The sequence below is a fragment of the Temnothorax curvispinosus genome, unplaced genomic scaffold, assembly GCF_003070985.1.
Source record: "Temnothorax curvispinosus isolate PA1 unplaced genomic scaffold, ASM307098v1 QBEX01007309.1, whole genome shotgun sequence".
NCBI classification, from domain to species: Eukaryota; Metazoa; Arthropoda; class Insecta; order Hymenoptera; family Formicidae; genus Temnothorax; species Temnothorax curvispinosus.
Window position 1 is genome coordinate 290325 of NW_020217089.1, and position 19029 is coordinate 309353.

General features: G+C 30.9%; 1 protein-coding gene across 1 annotated transcript; it reads right to left on the reverse strand.

Annotated features, from left to right (window-relative positions):
* Nucleotides 1-10441: 10441 nt before the first annotated feature.
* LOC112456922 (glutamyl aminopeptidase-like) lies at nt 10442-18204 on the reverse strand. Its single transcript, XM_025019735.1, has 11 exons — nt 18116-18204; nt 17256-17696; nt 16649-16832; nt 15806-15959; nt 15529-15610; nt 14677-15056; nt 13297-13448; nt 12565-12755; nt 11805-12104; nt 11641-11710; nt 10442-10576 (listed from the first exon to the last, which is right to left on the reverse strand). The coding sequence occupies exons 1-11, from the start codon at nt 18202-18204 to the stop codon at nt 10442-10444; spliced, it is 2178 nt and encodes a 725-aa protein (XP_024875503.1).
* Nucleotides 18205-19029: the final 825 nt, after the last annotated feature.

A 19029-nucleotide genomic window follows, 5' to 3' on the forward strand; every position in this document is an offset into this window, starting at 1 on the left:
GGTCAATTGGCTTACTGCATGAGTTTTAATGTTTAAATTTTGTTATGTGTGTAATTTTTTGGTTTAATACATCTTTCATTACGGTGCAAATGTATTTCAATATTAATAAGAGTAAAAAATTTTGATATAATAAATATCAAGAACCTAATAATTATTTGAGTTATAATTTAATTTACTTATAAGTCTATGTCAAGTACTGTGTTAATTTGAATTCGTTATTTTAGAATCAGTTAGCCAACCATTGACATTGGGTAAGCTTCGCGGATTTAGTCTCACATGCGGACTCCATCGCATGTCTATTTGCTCAACGTGCGCGGACCGGTTCGGACGTGTTTTGTCCGGAAGGAAAATTTTTTTAAGGTTCCTGGGTAGTCACCGCGGCCATATTGGATTCTTACTATCGAGGCGAGGAAAACACCCAATTTTGTTGTGCATGCCATTTTCAAATAAAAAGACATTTCATTAAAACATCACTATAGATCGTTTCAGAACACTTCCGAAATTGGCCGAAAACTACCCTTTTCCCTCGACAATAAACAAACAGCCATAAAACGAAGCCTATAAACGTACGGGAAAAACAGCCGTTTAACGACTATCGAAAGGAGGTGAAAACGTTCCTTCCGCATGCAAATCTTACTTTTCGGCCAATTTTACGACTTTCACGAATACGTTAAACATTAGAGCACAAGCACAGAGCGAATAATAAAGAAATAGCACGCACAACAAAATAGGTTGTCAACATGTCACAAGACAGAATTCTCCATTGGAGAGAGTGAGAGAAGAAAGTTCTGATTTCTGCCGCGACGGTACGTTGCCACCGTCAACGCAGAGTTCTCGGCTCAGGGACCAGGAGCCTTAAGTATTGCGACTGTTACTGCCTGCATTGATCCCCACTCAGACTTTCAGTGATTTCCATTTAAACTTTGTCACGCTAACGTGTTCCAGACTTTGTTAAACAAACAGTGGCAAATGCTGGCCGTATTGTCCTCTGAAAAGAGGCAGGAGCCAATAAAATAAAAGAAGAAGAAGAAGACTAACCGCATGTCCCAACATTTGTTCTCTTTCATGGTTTTTTTCTTTTACACAGAGAAGATCAAGACTGCCTTGTTGATAAACGCAGTAAGATAGTATGACAATCGATAGAAATTATTTTCTCTGATTAATTTTTTGATTCAATTCCAAGTTAAATTTCCGGTAATTCTCTTTATTCACTGTGTGATCCTTTGTTCGACTTATTGTTAGATCGCTGTCCTAACCTGTATCAAAAAATGAGATAAAAGATACATTAATTTGTAACAGTATTATATTCCCCTCAACATTGACGCGATCCGACTCGTCGGGAGTTCCTATATACAGATATTATTCTATTATTCTATATTCTATCCAATATGTAATACCGATACTTTAAATGCGATACCTGAAATAACTTTATATAATGTGTTCCATATAACATGTATAATATCGATATCTAAAACGACCTGACCTAAAATGTTCTGTATAATATGCAATACCGTATGTAATAATACTTAAATGATTAATTATTTAAATTGACTCAGGCGAGCAGGAAACGTTACACGAAATTTAAAGTGGACGATGTAAATAGATTATCGGTAGGGAACAATCCGTGCGAGCTAAAGGCGAAAAGGAGATAGCGATATTAACCGCACTCAGACTCGACCAACAAGGCGGACAAGGACGCCAAAGCAGCTGCCCCCGGAGAAAGCCAACGGGGCTGCCCGATAGCCCAGTCAATAGAGACATTTAAATGGAATTAATTCCGGGAAGCGATTTTTTTTGTTTGACTGTTTTGGAGGGTCATGGGTAGTCTAAAACCGGATTTTCGGGATTCTAACCCTGGAGCGTTAGCCGCCATTTTGATTAAAAGGGTGATTTTGTAAATATCTCGCTTATTTTCAACTTTAGAGTGAAAGTGGTAATAATCAAACTTGTAGAAAATTTAATACTCTACAATTTTGGTCCTTATTATTTTTCACCTAGGATCGATATTTTGGGTCTTAGACTCGAAAGTGGAGGAGTAAAATTTTATTATTTTTTTTTATTTTTTGAATTTACTTGGTATAATGAAAAACATCTTTTCCACATCACCACGGGGGTAGAGTTTATGGCGCGTTTATTCAAAAAATTAAAAAAAAAAAAAAAAATTTTACCCCCCACTTTCGAATCTAAGACCCAACATATCGATCCTAGGTAAAAAATGATAAGAATTAAAATTGTAGAGTATTAAATTTTCTACAAGTTTGGTTATTACCACTTTCACTCTAAAGTTGAAAATAAGCGAGATATTTACAAAATCACCCTTCTAATCAAAATGGCGGCTAACGCTCCAGGGTTAGAATCCCGAAAATCCGGTTTTAGACTACCCATGACCCTCCAAAACAGTCAAAGAAAAAAAATCGCTTCCCGGAATTAATTCCATTTCAGCGGTTTTTTCGGGCTCTATTGACTGGGCTACGAATATTCGCGACCTAAGCCACCGGCTCACCGGTGAAATTTATGAGATACTCACGCGCTAACTATTCAGCTCACGCTGGACCTCTGCCGGAGCACCAGACTGCCGGAAAATTCACTCTCCGGAAAGCCGTACTGCGTTCCACTGTAATTCCGGGAGTCGTTCCCCCGATAAGTCGTCGTTCACCTGCTGTAATTGTACCGTCGATTATTTGGCGATGAGTACATTGTGAAAGCGATTGTGATCGTAAGTAAGAATCTGTCGAGAAGGAATTGTATAATCGGCAATCGTATTGTAATTAAGTAATATATATTATTTAATCTGTATTCTCCTACTTGAGACAAATTATAAACGAAATATAATAATTGTAAAACGAATTATAATATATTGTTACGTCAAGCTCCGGAATTTGTAGAATATTAGGTTTAGAAGAATAGCAAGGAAAGGGCTATCTAGAGGAGGGGAGATAGGAAGACGTAACGAGATCTTATCGTATTTCGGGCGCACGCTGGAAAAGACGAGTGCCTCGAGACGAATGCACGTTTCGGGAAACTCCAGTCATGAGTCAATGTCCAGAAGGGACGCTATTATATACGCCTACTGTGAATTTCGTGCACTCGTGGTCCTATTTTTAGTCAAGGAAATTAATCCATATAACCAGGGATCGGACCGTGGTCGATTTTCGAGAGAGCAAGGAAGCTGATGAGGACGAGGTCTTATTCTATGAAATAAATGGTATTCATTTTACAATATATATATATATATATATATATATATATATATATATATATATATATATGTAGGTCCGGAAATATGTTCCGGGACTTTTATTTTTGATATCGGTATATTCCGGGACATTTGGCAGTTTCCAGGACTGTCCTGGAAAAAATTCATGTCCTACGGCAATTTTCGGGACAGTTTTTTGAATCTGACTACATATATATGCGTTATATTCCAGGACTGTACATTTCAAAAAACGTAAACAGTCCCGGAACATACCTCTGGACCTACACACATATATATGTATATACCTATATATATATATATATATATATATATATATATATATATATATATTTATTAATAACGAGGGCATTTGGACATTTATTATTAAAAGAAAAGATCTAATAAAATTTTAGCAAAGTATAATTACAATAGAGAAATAGGCAAATCCCGGGAATGTATATAACGGCCCGCTCGGCTATTGACCGGCGGCGCAGGTTTCACAATTTTTCACGGATCGAGACGCTAGATCTCGAAATTTCTATCGCCTCGTTTTATCTGTTAAGTATTGTCTGGCGTCAAGTGTTTTTCATGAATTTTCCCTGGGAATGACGATCTGGCCGGCTATTGACCGGCGGTACAAGTTTCACAATTAATATACGTATTTGTTTGATTTGATGTCGGAAAGAATGATGATTCATTATCATCAATAACCTGCCTGCCGATCGACAAATATTATTCGGTTTTCGTCATCCCAAAAATAATTCTGTTAGAAAAACATCTTACGAAAGGTTTTTATGAAAGAAGGAAATCGCGAAGTCCACAGGACGTAACAATATTAACTCAAACGTAATGTAATCGCTCGATTTATATTTGAGGGTCTGTCCAACTATCCACCCCTGAGTTTTTATTTGTTTATGTATACCTTTACCAATTTTATAAAAATTGGTTGGCGCCCAGTAATAAATTTTAAATTTAGAGCCCCAACAGCTATAGACCCGGCCGCGTCGGGTGAAGGTTGTTTGTACAATAATAATTGCTAAATAATTTAATAGTAATAATAAAATAAGTTAATAATAAAATTCAAAATTAAACGGTTAGTCTCAAAATATAAATTAAAAAATACATTTTGAAAAATTTTAGTCACTTATTGTTAGTAGCGTAAGTGTAGCGAACGTAAGCAATTTAAATTTTGCAATTTTTTTCTTTAGTGTTTGTGCACGCGTGTATGCCGCATATTCTTCTACCACGTGGTAAAACATCTACCACGTGGTGGAACACACTACAACGTGTATCGGAAAATGAAATAAAAGATACATTTTTTTTAAATAAGATAAATAATACATTTCGGAAAATCTTAAGCTTATTCTACAATAGCCGTAAGAGTATGCGGTAAGACGTAAGCAGTAAAAATGACCAAACATTTTCTTGGATTGTAAAAATCTTATTAGTCAATATATAGCTTACTGTTTACCGGTTTACGCCTTACATTTACTCTTACGACTATTGTAGAATAAAACTTTATTGTCATTTAAAAATTAAGCGTAAGTGGAGAAAATGTGGACAATCTGAATTTTGTAATTTTTTTGGTTTTTTCTTGTGCTCGTGCACGTGTGCCACGTGGTGATAGAAGAGCACAAAGTTCGTGATATTTTAGATTTATAAAAAAACATTTTTCTATATTAAAAAGATTTTTTAAAATTGTTATTTTGTTTAAAATAATTAATTATTTAATAATATACATGCAGAATATGTAATAATGACAGTACTAGCAACGTGAATAGAAGCAGGATAAACTTAGATTATATAATCTTACCACTATAATTATAGAAATATATGATATTTTATCAATACATTGTAGCATATACTACAAAAGCAAGGATTATTATTCTCCATATTTTTTTATTGTTTTTTAGGGAGAAGTATGACATCCTACAATCAATCTTTATATTGCGAGAGTTGCAGTCGGTACCCCTATGTCGGCAGAGTATCCGTAGGAGAAGAGAATAGCGTTGATTTCATCTATCAATATGGGAAGAAAAGATTTGTTTCCAAAGACCACAACAATTTAAGCATATTTTATACTGCCTCTGACATAATTGGGCCACCTAATAAAAAAAAAACGTTGGTATGTGTATTTCCTGATATTATATGTTATTGTTCCGTAAAAAGTAATCGCAATTTAAACTTATAAGTGTTTGTAGTATTTGACACCTTTTGACTTTTCATTACAAACGTATAATAATAATAATGTCGGAGATATTTCAATATCTCCATGGCAACAAAACGAAGAAATTGCTGAACGACTTGCTTCTATATGGAAATGGAATTATATACCGCCGATCGAAAATAATTATATTAGTATGTAATATTTTAATTAACAAATAAGATATTGTTAAAGAAGATATGCTTTTGTTGAAAAGAGAGTATAATTATATTTTCTATTTTGAAGATATCGAGTTTCATGAAGCTGTATATCCAATCAGAGTCTCTATTTATGAAATACATAATCCTGGAAACGTAATTCAAATTTGGGCTCAAGATTCTAATAATCAGTGGTTCAAGTTGTGGGATGAATGGTCTAAGATTGTACCGCTGACATCAAGATTATTTTCTCCACCGTTGTCGCATCCATGTAACTTTAAAACCAAAATGCTCAAACTAGTATTTAAGAACAGTTTACAGTTCTCTTACACAAAGTTAGATGCTGTGATGCTCATCGGTACTTCAGAATTGATCCTTTCTAGAAATCCTAACGAAAGCTTAACTAATTTGTTAAAAAGAATAAACTGCATGTTCTCTTCATGCCATGACGATGTTCATAATTTAACAGCAGATTTAAAAAGTGCACACTTGGATATAGTTCATCTGCAAGAAAATTTTCCTGAATATTGTGTTATTTGCAGAAGGTATTATTATCGTCGACATTAGATAATATGTAAATCCTTTTTTTTATTAATAATGAAAATAAATTTGTTCCGATAACATTTGCAGCGATACTTATAAGAGTATAATATTAAAGCACAAAAAGATATCTCAAAAGATAATACCTGGTTATGTGCAACCTAATGGAGAGAAGAACTCGCGTCATATTTTATTAAAAAGTGATTTTTTAAAATCAGTTTTTAATTTCTTTAAATCACTTTTTAATTGGGCAAAGCAAATAAAACTCTTTTCAGATAAATCCAAGGAGCTTTGCAATTTGTCTACCTTTCCTGTAAAGTATTCCAAGAAGTATATTTCTCATAATAATATTTATTGTAATGTCATCTCAAATATTAAAGTTTTATATTTTATTTTTACAGGATGAAATGCTTTCAGATAAATCCAAGGAGGTTTGCAATTTGTCTACCCTTCCTGTAAAGTATTCCAAGAAGTCTATTTCTCATAATAATATTTATTGTAATGTCATCTCGAATATTAAAGTTTTATATTTTATTTTTACAGGATGAAATACTTTCAGATAAATCCCAGGAGCTTTGTAATTTGTCTACTCTTTCTGTAAAGTATTTTTTAAGAAGTCTATTTCTCAATAATATTTATTGTAATGTCATCTCGAATATTAAAGTTTTATATTTTATTTTTACAGGATGAAATACTACTAAAGATATTTAAAAACTTAGATTTGATAACGTTATGCCGTGTGAGTAGAGTAAATTGGTACTTCAATAATTTAATACGAGACCCTAAACTTTATACACGTTTAAACATGCGACGTGTATCTTATAGATACATTTGCGATATGTTTTGTTATTTTACACCTAGATGTAAATATTTGCAACAGTTAGATCTTACAGCAAGCAAATTTGATGTTAAAGATTTAAGTAAGTTTCTTGATAATTGCGGCATGCGTTTAACGCACTTAAAACTATATGACTGCGGCAAATCTGTTGACAATCAAGTCTTACTTAAAATTTCAGAGATATGCAAAAATTTGAAAGGTATGTATATGGTATACGTATAGCGTATATGATTGTTAAGATTATGAGTAAATTGCATATATCTAATACAAATTTTTCTTAGAATTGGATCTAAGTTATTGTTGTTACATAGACGACGAAGGATTTTCGTACCTTGAGAAGCTGAAAGGTTTGGAACTTTTAAACCTTTGTAGTACATATATAAAACCTAAACGTCTTTGCAAAATACTGCAAAAAAATCAACGGATGCGTGAGTTACATTCCATACATTATATTTATAAGAGTGCTACAATCACAGAAGCAGTTGTACTAGAGTTGGGAAATTCGTGTCGTAACTTGGAAGTAATAAATCCATTGGACGCACGTGAGCTTACATCTCAGGGTATTAATGCTCTCACTAACTGTAAGAATTTACGAAAAGTGCATCTGTAAGTATGTGTGCTACATTTTTTTTTAAAATACATATTATTGTATTCTTTATCGAAATTTGTTTGCTTCTCTTGCGAGCATCTTTAAAAAGTTACATGAATTTTCTCTTTGCAATTAAAGTACTGTACTAATTATATCATTTTTGTTACAGAAGCGGATGTAACCCATCTGGGTACTCATCTGAGTATCCAGTTGAGAGCTTATTTAGACTTCTTTCCTCTTATCAAAACTTGCAAGAGGTGTATTTGTCTATGTTTTACCTTACTAGTCACAATTTAGAATTGCTAGCGCAGTGCAAAAACTTGAAAAAGTTATATTTTGATTTTGTGAACTTTCATACACCTGATAAATATTCCGTTATTTTCGAACAATGTCCTAAACTGCAAGAGGTTTATCTCATATACTGTAAAATAAGCGATCGGTTGGTTAATCAATGGAAGGAAAGGTATCCGCATGTGTCCGTCTATACATTCCGCTAATAATTTGAATGGTTTTTGTTTACTAGTTTAAGACATATCTCAATTTACTTTTTACTTACGTTTTCTTTTTAAATTTTTATACTTACTTTGTAAAAATTATCTGGTAAATTAGGTTGTAAAAGAAGTTAATGTTTAATAAAAACAAAATATTTATATTTATTTATAATTTTGTTATTTTCGAACGCAGTTTTATCTTCTTTTTCTTTTTCATAATTTGACTTTCTTTGGGTGATCGTGTAATTTTTTTATTTAAAATAATTGTTCGACGAGATACTGCAAAAAAGCTACATTAGTAACATTGTCAGTAAATTTTTGATATTTTTTTCCACAACCGTATGTCTCTTTCAAGAATTTATTTACAAATATATCTTTTGTGATACTTTTTCTAGCCACAGTTACTAAAATAAAAACAGTTTCTAAAACAGCTTTCTGTAAAAATTTATTTTTATACTGTTCTAAAACTAAACTCATAAAAGCTACTATAAATATTGGCAGAATTTGTCTGCTATTTCTTGGTAAAAATTACACTATAATTATTATGCATTTAATTTTTAAATACTCAACCTTGCGCTCGTCGCAGAGTATATAATAAAAATAATTAAACATTTCAATTACTTATAACAATTGGATTTTGCAACTTTTTGTAACTTAAAATATTTTTATAAAAAGATTGTCTCCTTAGCTTTAAAATGCCTCTTCAAAACAATTTTTACGACAAGTATAATTTATAAGTATAACCGCTTAAACCTCTGGCCACCATATGTGCCACAGCGACTTTCTACTTTCTATTGAGCAACATTTTCTTCAAGGCGGATGAGGGTGGACGATGCGCGATGCTGATCGATTTCGCGCTTATTAGATATTCGACGCTCGTCGTCGATCTCTCTACGTATCTTTACAACTGTTGCTGGAATGAAGAGATACGAGAGAAATTTTTCGACATCATGCGGGCTTATCGCGATGCGCTGATGAAGTATTTGCTGGACGCTGGCGTTCAAGACATTGAGAAATATTCATATAACGCTCTATTGGACGATTTTAGGAGGGGCGCTCTCTTCGGTTTTATTGTCGTATCCCATTTTTTGCCGACAATATTGGGATATCTCAAACCAGAAGCGATAGTACAAGACATGAATAGTCTAGGCGCATTGGGATGTGCAAAGAAGCATGACGGTGGAGACGAAGTATGTAAAATACTTGCTGATATATTACTGCATCTGAGAGATCTTGGCTGCTTGAAACATATTTTATATAATGTGAGATAATTCACATAAAATGCATATAAGATACAATTTATATCGATTAGTAACTATGAAGAATATACGTCGAAAAATTTTTAAGTAATCAGGTAATATAGATTTGTAATTATATTAAAGGCAAAGGATTTATTTTATAAATATTGTTGTCTCTCTCTCGTTGTCATTTCTATACGAAAAATAGTTACATTATAATACAAAGACCGAATTGCAGGTGTAATTAGAGGCGAAATATATTGAATCACATTCGACTTTATAGTGTCTTGTGCGGTATATTATGGATAAAATTGTATATCATAGTTAAAAACTTTGATATCGCAATAATATTTAATTCAAAGTCGTTAATTTAACTAAATTACCCAATCGAGTCAAAATAATACTGTTTTGTGTTAAAGTAATAAATCTCGACATACATGATAGTTAAAAATAACAAAAATGTTATTTAACACACAAGGTATTGGTTTAAATTTCATCCTTTAACTTTTAACAATGTAGGCAGTATTTTACAAGCGACTTAAATATTCTTACGTTAACAATGGTTAATAAATAATTTACTTTTAAAATTTGCATTTTCTACATGTACTTTTAATACTTATCAGCTCGTTTGAGAATAATTTATACTGTTGACGCAAGAATGTGATATCTACAAAATTTTCTACAGAATCTAGCAGAATTTTATTTTTTTGCATTATAAATGTACTTTATACGTAATCATGATAGTTATAAAGTCATAATAGTAACGTAGAGTTATTATTTGTTACAGCTAATGATCTTGCGTTCAATAAAACTATAATTTCTTGCAAGTTTCTTTGATAACAAAACTAGACTTGTGTAACGATCATTTCTGTCTTACAGAAGAAACAAAAGATATTTTACGAAAAATATCAAGCAACATCAAACCTAATACATATAAATAGTATGTCAATTATAGGACATTAATATGTCGTATAAGATTTTATCAATAGCTTCCAGACTATTAATAAAATACTACATATTATAAAAATATTGAAAAATATTGGAAATTATCAAAAATAAATAAAAAATTATTCAAAAACGATATATTAATAAATAAAATTAGTATTACATTGAAAATTATATAGGTAATTGTGAGTTTTGCATCACATTTGGTATTTTTGATTGATCGAATCAATTGGTTACTTGAGATTAATGTTTCCCAAAATGCTTTGTAAAAGTATCCACGGACTGTTTAAGATTCTTTTTATGCCTTTTTATCGTGTTTATAATGGTTAACAATGTGTCTGAATCTTGATGAAAATAAGTTTCTGCGAATTTTTTTACCTGAAACATATTAGTTGCAGATGTTTATTAATAATAACTTATTTTTATGCAGCGATTCCATAAAATTTAATATTTTTTAACATAATAATAACAATAAATATATATGTTATGCACAAAAATACATTTAATCCCTCAGCTGCGGAAGTATACATTACCAGTTAAAAGTATTGGATCGCATATGGAAAAGGATAAAAAATTTTATTTTAGTGCTATTATTGTATGCTTTGATAGGAATACTTTGAGAAAAAAAAACAAATATTACAATGATTGAATTAAATAATTATTGTTAATGACAATTTGAAACAACGCAATTAAATCATTAAGATACATAAATATTATAAAATTTTATTTTAAATTTTAATACTGTTATTTTATGATTTGATAGAAATATTTTGAGAAAAAACAAGGATCTTAATGACTTAATTGCGTTGTTTCAAATTGTCATCAATGATAATTATTCAAAAGTCAATCAAATTCTTGTGATCTTTGTTTTTTTTTTTCTCAAAGTATTACTATCAAAGCATAAAATAACAGTACTAAAATAAAATTTTATAACATTTATGTACATCTTTCTTCATTAAAATAACAACTTTTCTTTTCATATAGTGATACAATACTTTTGACTGGTATATATGTTGTAAACAATTGTCTTCTGTATGCAAAAGATATATATTACACTGAAAAAAAAATACTTAGACCCAAGAAAATATTTTTTTACATAGTACCAATGGCTTATTTATACTTAATATAATCACATATTTATTTAGAATTATATATTTTTACTTAATTTAAATAAATTATTATTTTACTTAATTTATATATATTATTTTTACTTAATTTAAGTAAAGATATCTAATTCTAAATAAATATGTGATTATATTAAGTAAATAAGCCATTGGTACTATGTGAAAAAATATTTTCTTAGATTTAAGTATTTTTTTTCAGTGTATATATTATGTATGTATAAATGTTCTTGAAAATTGACTATTAATTAAAAAGGTATGTATATTTACATATTATTAATAGAAAAAGTATAAATATGAATCAAGAATCATAAAATTTACCTTGGATATTTGTTGGTTAGAAAAAACACTCCAAATAATATTTTGTATTGTTAGGTAGGTAGGAAGTGATCTGTAAGAGCAAAATTACATATTCATAATTAATGTATACGATAAATTTATTTAAAGAAAATAGAATATATATTTATAAAAAGAAATGTTATTACCTGGGTTTTATATTATCAAAATTTTCTAATATGTAGTCAAGGACCAAATCGTTGCGTGCATGGTTTTGAAGAATTAAATTGAAGATAAATGCATGATCTATATGGTTAAATAATGTAGTATTCGATGCTATAATATTCAAATAGTTGATAATGATATTAGGATTTTCAGCGCAATTCAATGTTTTCCAAAGTTTCTTATCAGATATTCGCTGATATAGTTCTATCATTTTCTCCCAAGTAGTCCTATTAGCTACCGTCAAACCAAAGCAATACGTCCAATCTTGCCACCATTGTGGAACTCTAAAACATATATGTCTATATAGAAAAGAGGTACATGTATTTTATATATATAGCCGACATTTTTAATTATATCAAATTTTGTATTTTTTTTTGTTCTGTTAGGTTAGGTAATCTCTTAGTCTGCAAAATTAAGTTCCTGCCGTGCGTTGCTCTATCATCTCTATATTTGCCATGTGACCATAAGACTACGCTACACTGAATAAATAAATGAAAGATAATTTCATTGATAACGCCACTTGTTATTTTATACATATATTTTTACTTGTTTCACATATTTATTTTATTAATTAGAGATTAGAACAAAAATTGAAATTAAGGAGAAACAAAGAGAATGTCTGATTTCGAAGACTTGAATAAATAAGAAATTGGCCATATTTTATATGCATGCGTTCGCAACACACACATACAAAAACACAAATTATGAGATAATCGGGATCATAGAAAGATCGTAAGAAATTACTTGTGGGTATCAGGATTTGTGAGATGTTCGCTCAATTTAACGGCAGCCCTTCTCTTGCATTCCGCGTGACCGACGGTACATGCCCATTTCGTGGCATCTAGCCTTAGCATCTTTGTGATATCGTCATCATTAGGATTTTCTTCGTATCCTATCTTCTGAAGAAGCCCATCGAAAATTTCTGATATGTATGACTAGAAATCATAAGATAATGTTAAATTTTATATTGGTTTGTTGGTACATGCAAAGTGACGTGATTCATATACAGATATACATATTTCGTTATATATGTATAGTGCTTTGTTAAAACATTCACTATCATAAAAATCATCGGCGAGTTTGCGTCCGACTTTTATTAAAACCCATCTATTTATATTAATGCAGATTAAGATTGGTTCATGACATCTTAAAATTGTACTGAAGACGGTTTTAAATATAAGCATCGACTATGAATACCAGACATAATGCCTACCTTTGAAAGTATATTATTTGCGAAGCAATAATAATTTGATAAGGTAGAGAATGTGTATTATATATAGACTGGATAAATTAAAGATCCAACTATAAAACTAAAACATTATTTTTATATTTATAAAATTTGTCATTATATACCTTGAAATCTTTACTCTCTGGCAGTGAAAAGTAATTCGATAACTCTGTTAAAATTCGGAACATTGGACGCCATGCCACGTAATCTCTCTCTCGTCTTAGATAACTTATAAGATTCATAAATACGGAACTATCTAATTGGTCTTCCAGCAAAAAGGCAAATGCATCATCGACAATTTGAGCACGATTGAGAACATGTATTTTCGTGTATTCTTCAGAATTCAAGTAACGTATGATTCTTTCCATATTTGTAGTATCGTAATAGACACGACAGTATGCTGTCGAATTATCCATTAAATTTATTATTAGATCTTATTTAAAATTATCAAGATATATTTCCAAATACTGCCATTTTATCGTAACTAACAAACTAATGTAGTGTGTAACTTGCAAATATTACAGAAAAAATACATTAATAAAATATTTAGCAAGGTTTCGAAAAATATAATTATATGAATTTCCTTAAAGCTATTATATGAATTATATGAATTTCCTTAAAGCTATAATAGAGGAAAGTCCCCTATTATGAGATAGTCTCCTAATATGCGACAGCGAGGTTTCTGCTAAACTAATAGGCCCTATCTGTTGGTTCTACCATGAACTTATTGCCCTTGGGGTAAAACCTATTTAGTGGAAAATTCATTGTTTGATCGTGCGTGTAGTCGTTGCAGATAAAGAAATTCTGAAATTGGATGTTGTCAAGTGCCATGGATATGAGTCTTTAAACCTTTTTTATTATATAATTAATAAATATTTGGCAATAAGTTCTGCATGCAGTGATAGAGTAAGGTCGTATTAATAGGAAAATACGGGATATGTTAAGTTGCTCAATTGTAGAGATTAGATTTGGTGATCGTGAAACCGCAAGGCGTGGTGCTCGTAACATGAGATACTCAGGGTACTCCTGGGTTGCTGGAGTATGAAAGTTATTGTATAGTAATAAAAGAAGAGAAAATACTATATTAACTAAGGGAAGGTTTATACGAATTTATAAGACTGTGCTGACCTTGATTTGAGAGGAAAGGGTGGAGGGGGAAGATTAGGTACAATATTGAGTATAAGTGGGTTTACGATTGTTGCAAATATGCTTCTGCAATGCATCACATGTGTATTTGAGAAACATTAAATAAAGGTTTTTAATAGTAATACTGATGTAGTTTGCACTTTATTAGCGATTTCCCGGGGTCTCTCATATTAGGAGCACACTTTTGCGATTTTGCCGAAAGCTCATTTTTTACATTTTTCTAATTTTCAGCAAAATTAATATTTAAATTAAATTTTACATTTTAGCATCTTAAAGCTTATTAAATTCCCTTCAAAATGACTTACTATATTTTTCAATTCTGCCCATAGACTTCCGGCATCACACAAAATAGATATGGTATCTCATAATCGAGTACTTTCCTCTATAAATGGACAAATATATAAAAACTTGAATGATGTAAACCTTCGTAATGATAGAACAAATAAGATAAATAAAAGAACGTAATGTTCAATAATTTATACCAGTTTGTTGTACATTAACAATAATCCAATCTCTTGTATTAATTTCCACTCTACTAGTTTGATTTGGTCCTAACCAATTATTGGGCATAGTACGGGAGAAATCCAAATTGCTCTGGTCGGTGTAGGTCATGGGTATCCACCATTCATTATTATTGATACGTTTAGTTGCGCGGAAACATTTTTGTGTTACTGCTACTTCGCCAGTTTCGTAATTTATCGTCACATTTAGCACAGGATAACGATTTTGGTTTATCCACGTGTCCATCACATCTTTTATTTTAAAATCTTGTTGTTCATGCATATAAGGGATATAAGGGGCCATCTGTAGAGCACTTTGCATGGCGTTCCACAAATCATCAGAAGTGACCGACCCAAATGAACTAAATTTGAGAAATAACATTGTTATTAGCTATAATACATATAATACATATGTCTATTTTACTATTATGGAATCAACGTAAGCATTATTGTACAATTTAATTAATACATATCTAGAAACTAATAATATAATTTGAAACTAGCTTAGTCAAATTATAATTAAGAAACAAAATATATGGCCTCTAACGAGTAGCATTGGATATTGAACGCAGTAGCATTGGTTCATTTTTTTGATTACATACTATTTTCCAACGCAAATACAAGAAACATATTATATTTATGATATTTAATTCTAGTTACAGTACGAGCCTAAAAATATTAATTAGAATGAAAACGACAATGTGACAATTGACAAAGTCAAGCGGTCTCGCTGATCGGAGTGTGGCGAGTTAAGGATTCGAAATTAAGTGTTGCTAGTTAGGATTAATATTCCGATATGTGATAATTATTTTATACGACATTATACACACTTACTTTTTGCCTAAATATGTGATGATACCCTTTCGAAATACCTTTTCGCCTACTGCATGATATAACATGCGCAATATTGCTGGAGCTATGATAAATCGCGTCATAAATTACCGATTAATAATATACATAAAGTGGATTATATGGATAAAATTAAGATATATATAAATATATTGCGCAAAAAGAGAATTTGTTTGCTATTAACCGTCTGTTCTCTTTTTTTGTGCTGCCTGCATTAAGGTATTTACCAGACGATAATTTAATTATATTTTCATAATCTTACCTTTGTTAAAAACTTCGTTACCGAAGAGTTCATTGTACTCCAAAGTATTGTGAAGTTTCAATGTAATAGAATCCAAAGAGCCAGTATCTAAATAGAGAGAATCGTGCATGCGTTCAGTCACGAGAAAATCCATTGTCCGCCAGTCTTCAAATATCTGCAGAAAAAAATCCTCTGATATGACTGAATATAGAAATTTGAGGAAAAGTTTGTATTAAGAATATAAACTAGTTTGTCTACCGCTTCCAAAAACTTTACTGTTATAATTTTTATTATGATATATTTAGATAAAATATTAATCCTTTTTTAGCGTCTAATCTTTTTTTAGAAGATTATATTTAGTTTAATTATTTTTTAAAATGTTAGAGATTATGGAATACGAATATGAAATCAAAATATAAAAATTCGAAATTTGAATATTATTATATTATTAATTGTTGAGTATAGCGGCTGTAAAAAAAATAAAATATTTTCTGATTCTAATGAAACTATTATAGTTATATTCCTAAGATTGTTAAATATGAATGGAATATTAAAATATAACATTAAAAGTGGCAAATATTTAACGCGGCAGATGCTAAAAAAAAAATATTCTCCAATTTTATTAAAAATTTGTTTTAAATTGTTTGCATAATTATTTGAAAAGAAAAACGCGTTACAATCTTCTTTAATAATTCTAGATTGAAGAGAACGTGCCATTATTTATTCAGTTCCATCTTGATACATCTTAAGAAAATATGAAAATATGTATACTTTTTTTTATCGATTTTATTTTGATCTCATTGTTAGCGATTGAAATGTATTTCTCTAGTTAATGAGTAACTTGCATTAGTAATATTAAACAACCTTGTTGAGGAAATACGCCTCGAAGAACGCAGCAAATCCTTCGCTTATCCACACGTGGGACCACCAAGATGGGGTGACGTAATTGCTGAACCATTGATGTACGAGTTTATTTGCTACTAACGACGCTACTTCTCTTCTCCGAAATGTGGGATCTGTGCTTTCATCGTAGACAACTTTTGATTCGCTGAAAGACATAACATAATATAATACACAAAAATGTAATTAAGAAAAGTCTTTCCTTATCGCTGGCATACAGTCTAATGTGTTTCCAAGTAACTACAGTATTTATATTCAAGTAACTATATTTTCTTACGTGAATAACTTAGACAGATAGTTTGAAATTCTTTCGTTTTGTACACGTATGATATATGTATGTACATAAAGATATGGGGATGGAACAAAAGGGTAACATACACATTAATTAAATACGCTAATTTGTTTAAGACAATCTAAGAATAAAAATATGCATCTTTTGAATATCCGTGAAGTACACACGTGTTTTCAACTATCAAATTTTGAATGCTAAAAGTTATTGGCCAGCTCTAATAGCTTAATATTATAATCCTTTTCTTATGTATATACTAATCCTTCTAATTATGTATATTACTCGTAAATGATGAGTCCCCAAGTTTCCATGCCGTTGACGGGATAATTTGGTACCATAACGTGATCTATTTTTGTTGTTCCTTTGAATCTGTCGGTATACCATTCCAGCAGCGGCATGACCTTTTCGGCAATAGTACGCACGAATCTTGCTTGCGGTTGCAAAGACCATTTGCACCACACGCTGACTGCGTTTCCAACGCGAAAGAAATTAGGTACAATCACAATTCCCACGAGATAAGTGGACATTGTAGGAGTGTGATGGAAGTGTGTCCACATCATGCCATTTCCTACGTTGTACTGCTTTTGCACCAGCATATTCGACATTACTTTATATTCCTGACGATGCATGACGGAGATGCTGAAGGTAGCTTTTAACCCTGGTTCGTCCCAACATGGAAACATTCGTCTGGCGCTATTTGGTTTGAAGAACGTTGCGGCCAATCTGTAATTTAATAAAATTGTTTAAATAACGACAAATTCACCATTCATGGCGAGTAGAACATAAGAATTATAGAGATCATTAGTTATTATTTCTTATTATATTATATGTATAATAATTATTTTGTTGAGAGTAGAAACAGAAATACTACATATATTGCCATGCCGTGTCATTTCAAACTGAAGTTAAACTCTTTTAAACATTGCATGCACTTCTTGCAAATATTACATACTGGAAAATGGAAATTTTAATAATTACGTAGCTACATGTTTTAGATGTCTTGTCGAGTTCTATGTGTTATAGATTGATAACGATGAAAGTAATAAGTAAAAGAAGGTAATAAGCAAAAGTAATAAATAAGGGCTGTGGTAAATAACGTTTATGTTATAAGTATATTTTTAATATTTCCAATATTTGCTTACGTGTTGTCTCCTTTTTGGTCTGTGTACAGAATTTTCATAAAGCCATTTTTTGGAAAATCACCCTTAGGAAAATTACCAACAAACTGCATTTTTAAAATGTAAATACCGCTGCACAATACTTCGTTGAAATGTAGCGTCAATATATTTGTTTCATTGTTATAAATATGTTGCTTCGGTTTATATATTATAGTGCCGTTAATCAGCGTTGTCGCCGCTTTATTTATTTTTAATTCTTGCGAGTGTAAGCTTATTTTTGACGATGTGTAAGTAATATTGATAATAACACTGGTTTCACCGTGAAAAGTAATGTTGCCTTTTTTGAGATGTGGGATCAAACTGATGTTATATATAACTGGTACTGTGTTGTTGGGTAAACGATGGATGATTTCTGAATCATCAGCGATACAGGAGATGGTGACTACGACCAATATATGGCCGATATGTAATAACAATTTTGGGAATTCCATGTCAGTATACTCGCTTTAGGTGTCTGTAATTTTTCGTTAAAAAGAAAAATAATAATGCAATGCAGTACAAGTTAATGAAATTTAATATTAATTTTTATATATACGAAAACGAAAGAATAGAGAAAAGAAAGAGAGAAGAAAGATAATTCCAACTTTTATCAAGAGGACTATATTATTTCGCCTTTTAAAATTGTTATTTGTATAACGTTTTATATATTTCTATATATATCTTCAACGAGAAATAAAAAAATAATTATTATTGTTTTTTTAACTTACTTTGTATATTATACGTGCTGATTAAAATACAGTTCTGTGCAGCAATTAATTATGTCGTCACAAAAGTCGTTATTATCAGAGATAGATAAGCGAAAATACCGTTTTGCCATCTCGAAAGATCACCGAATACTGGCTACAATGTCAATCTCTGATGTTTTGATAGCTATGTCG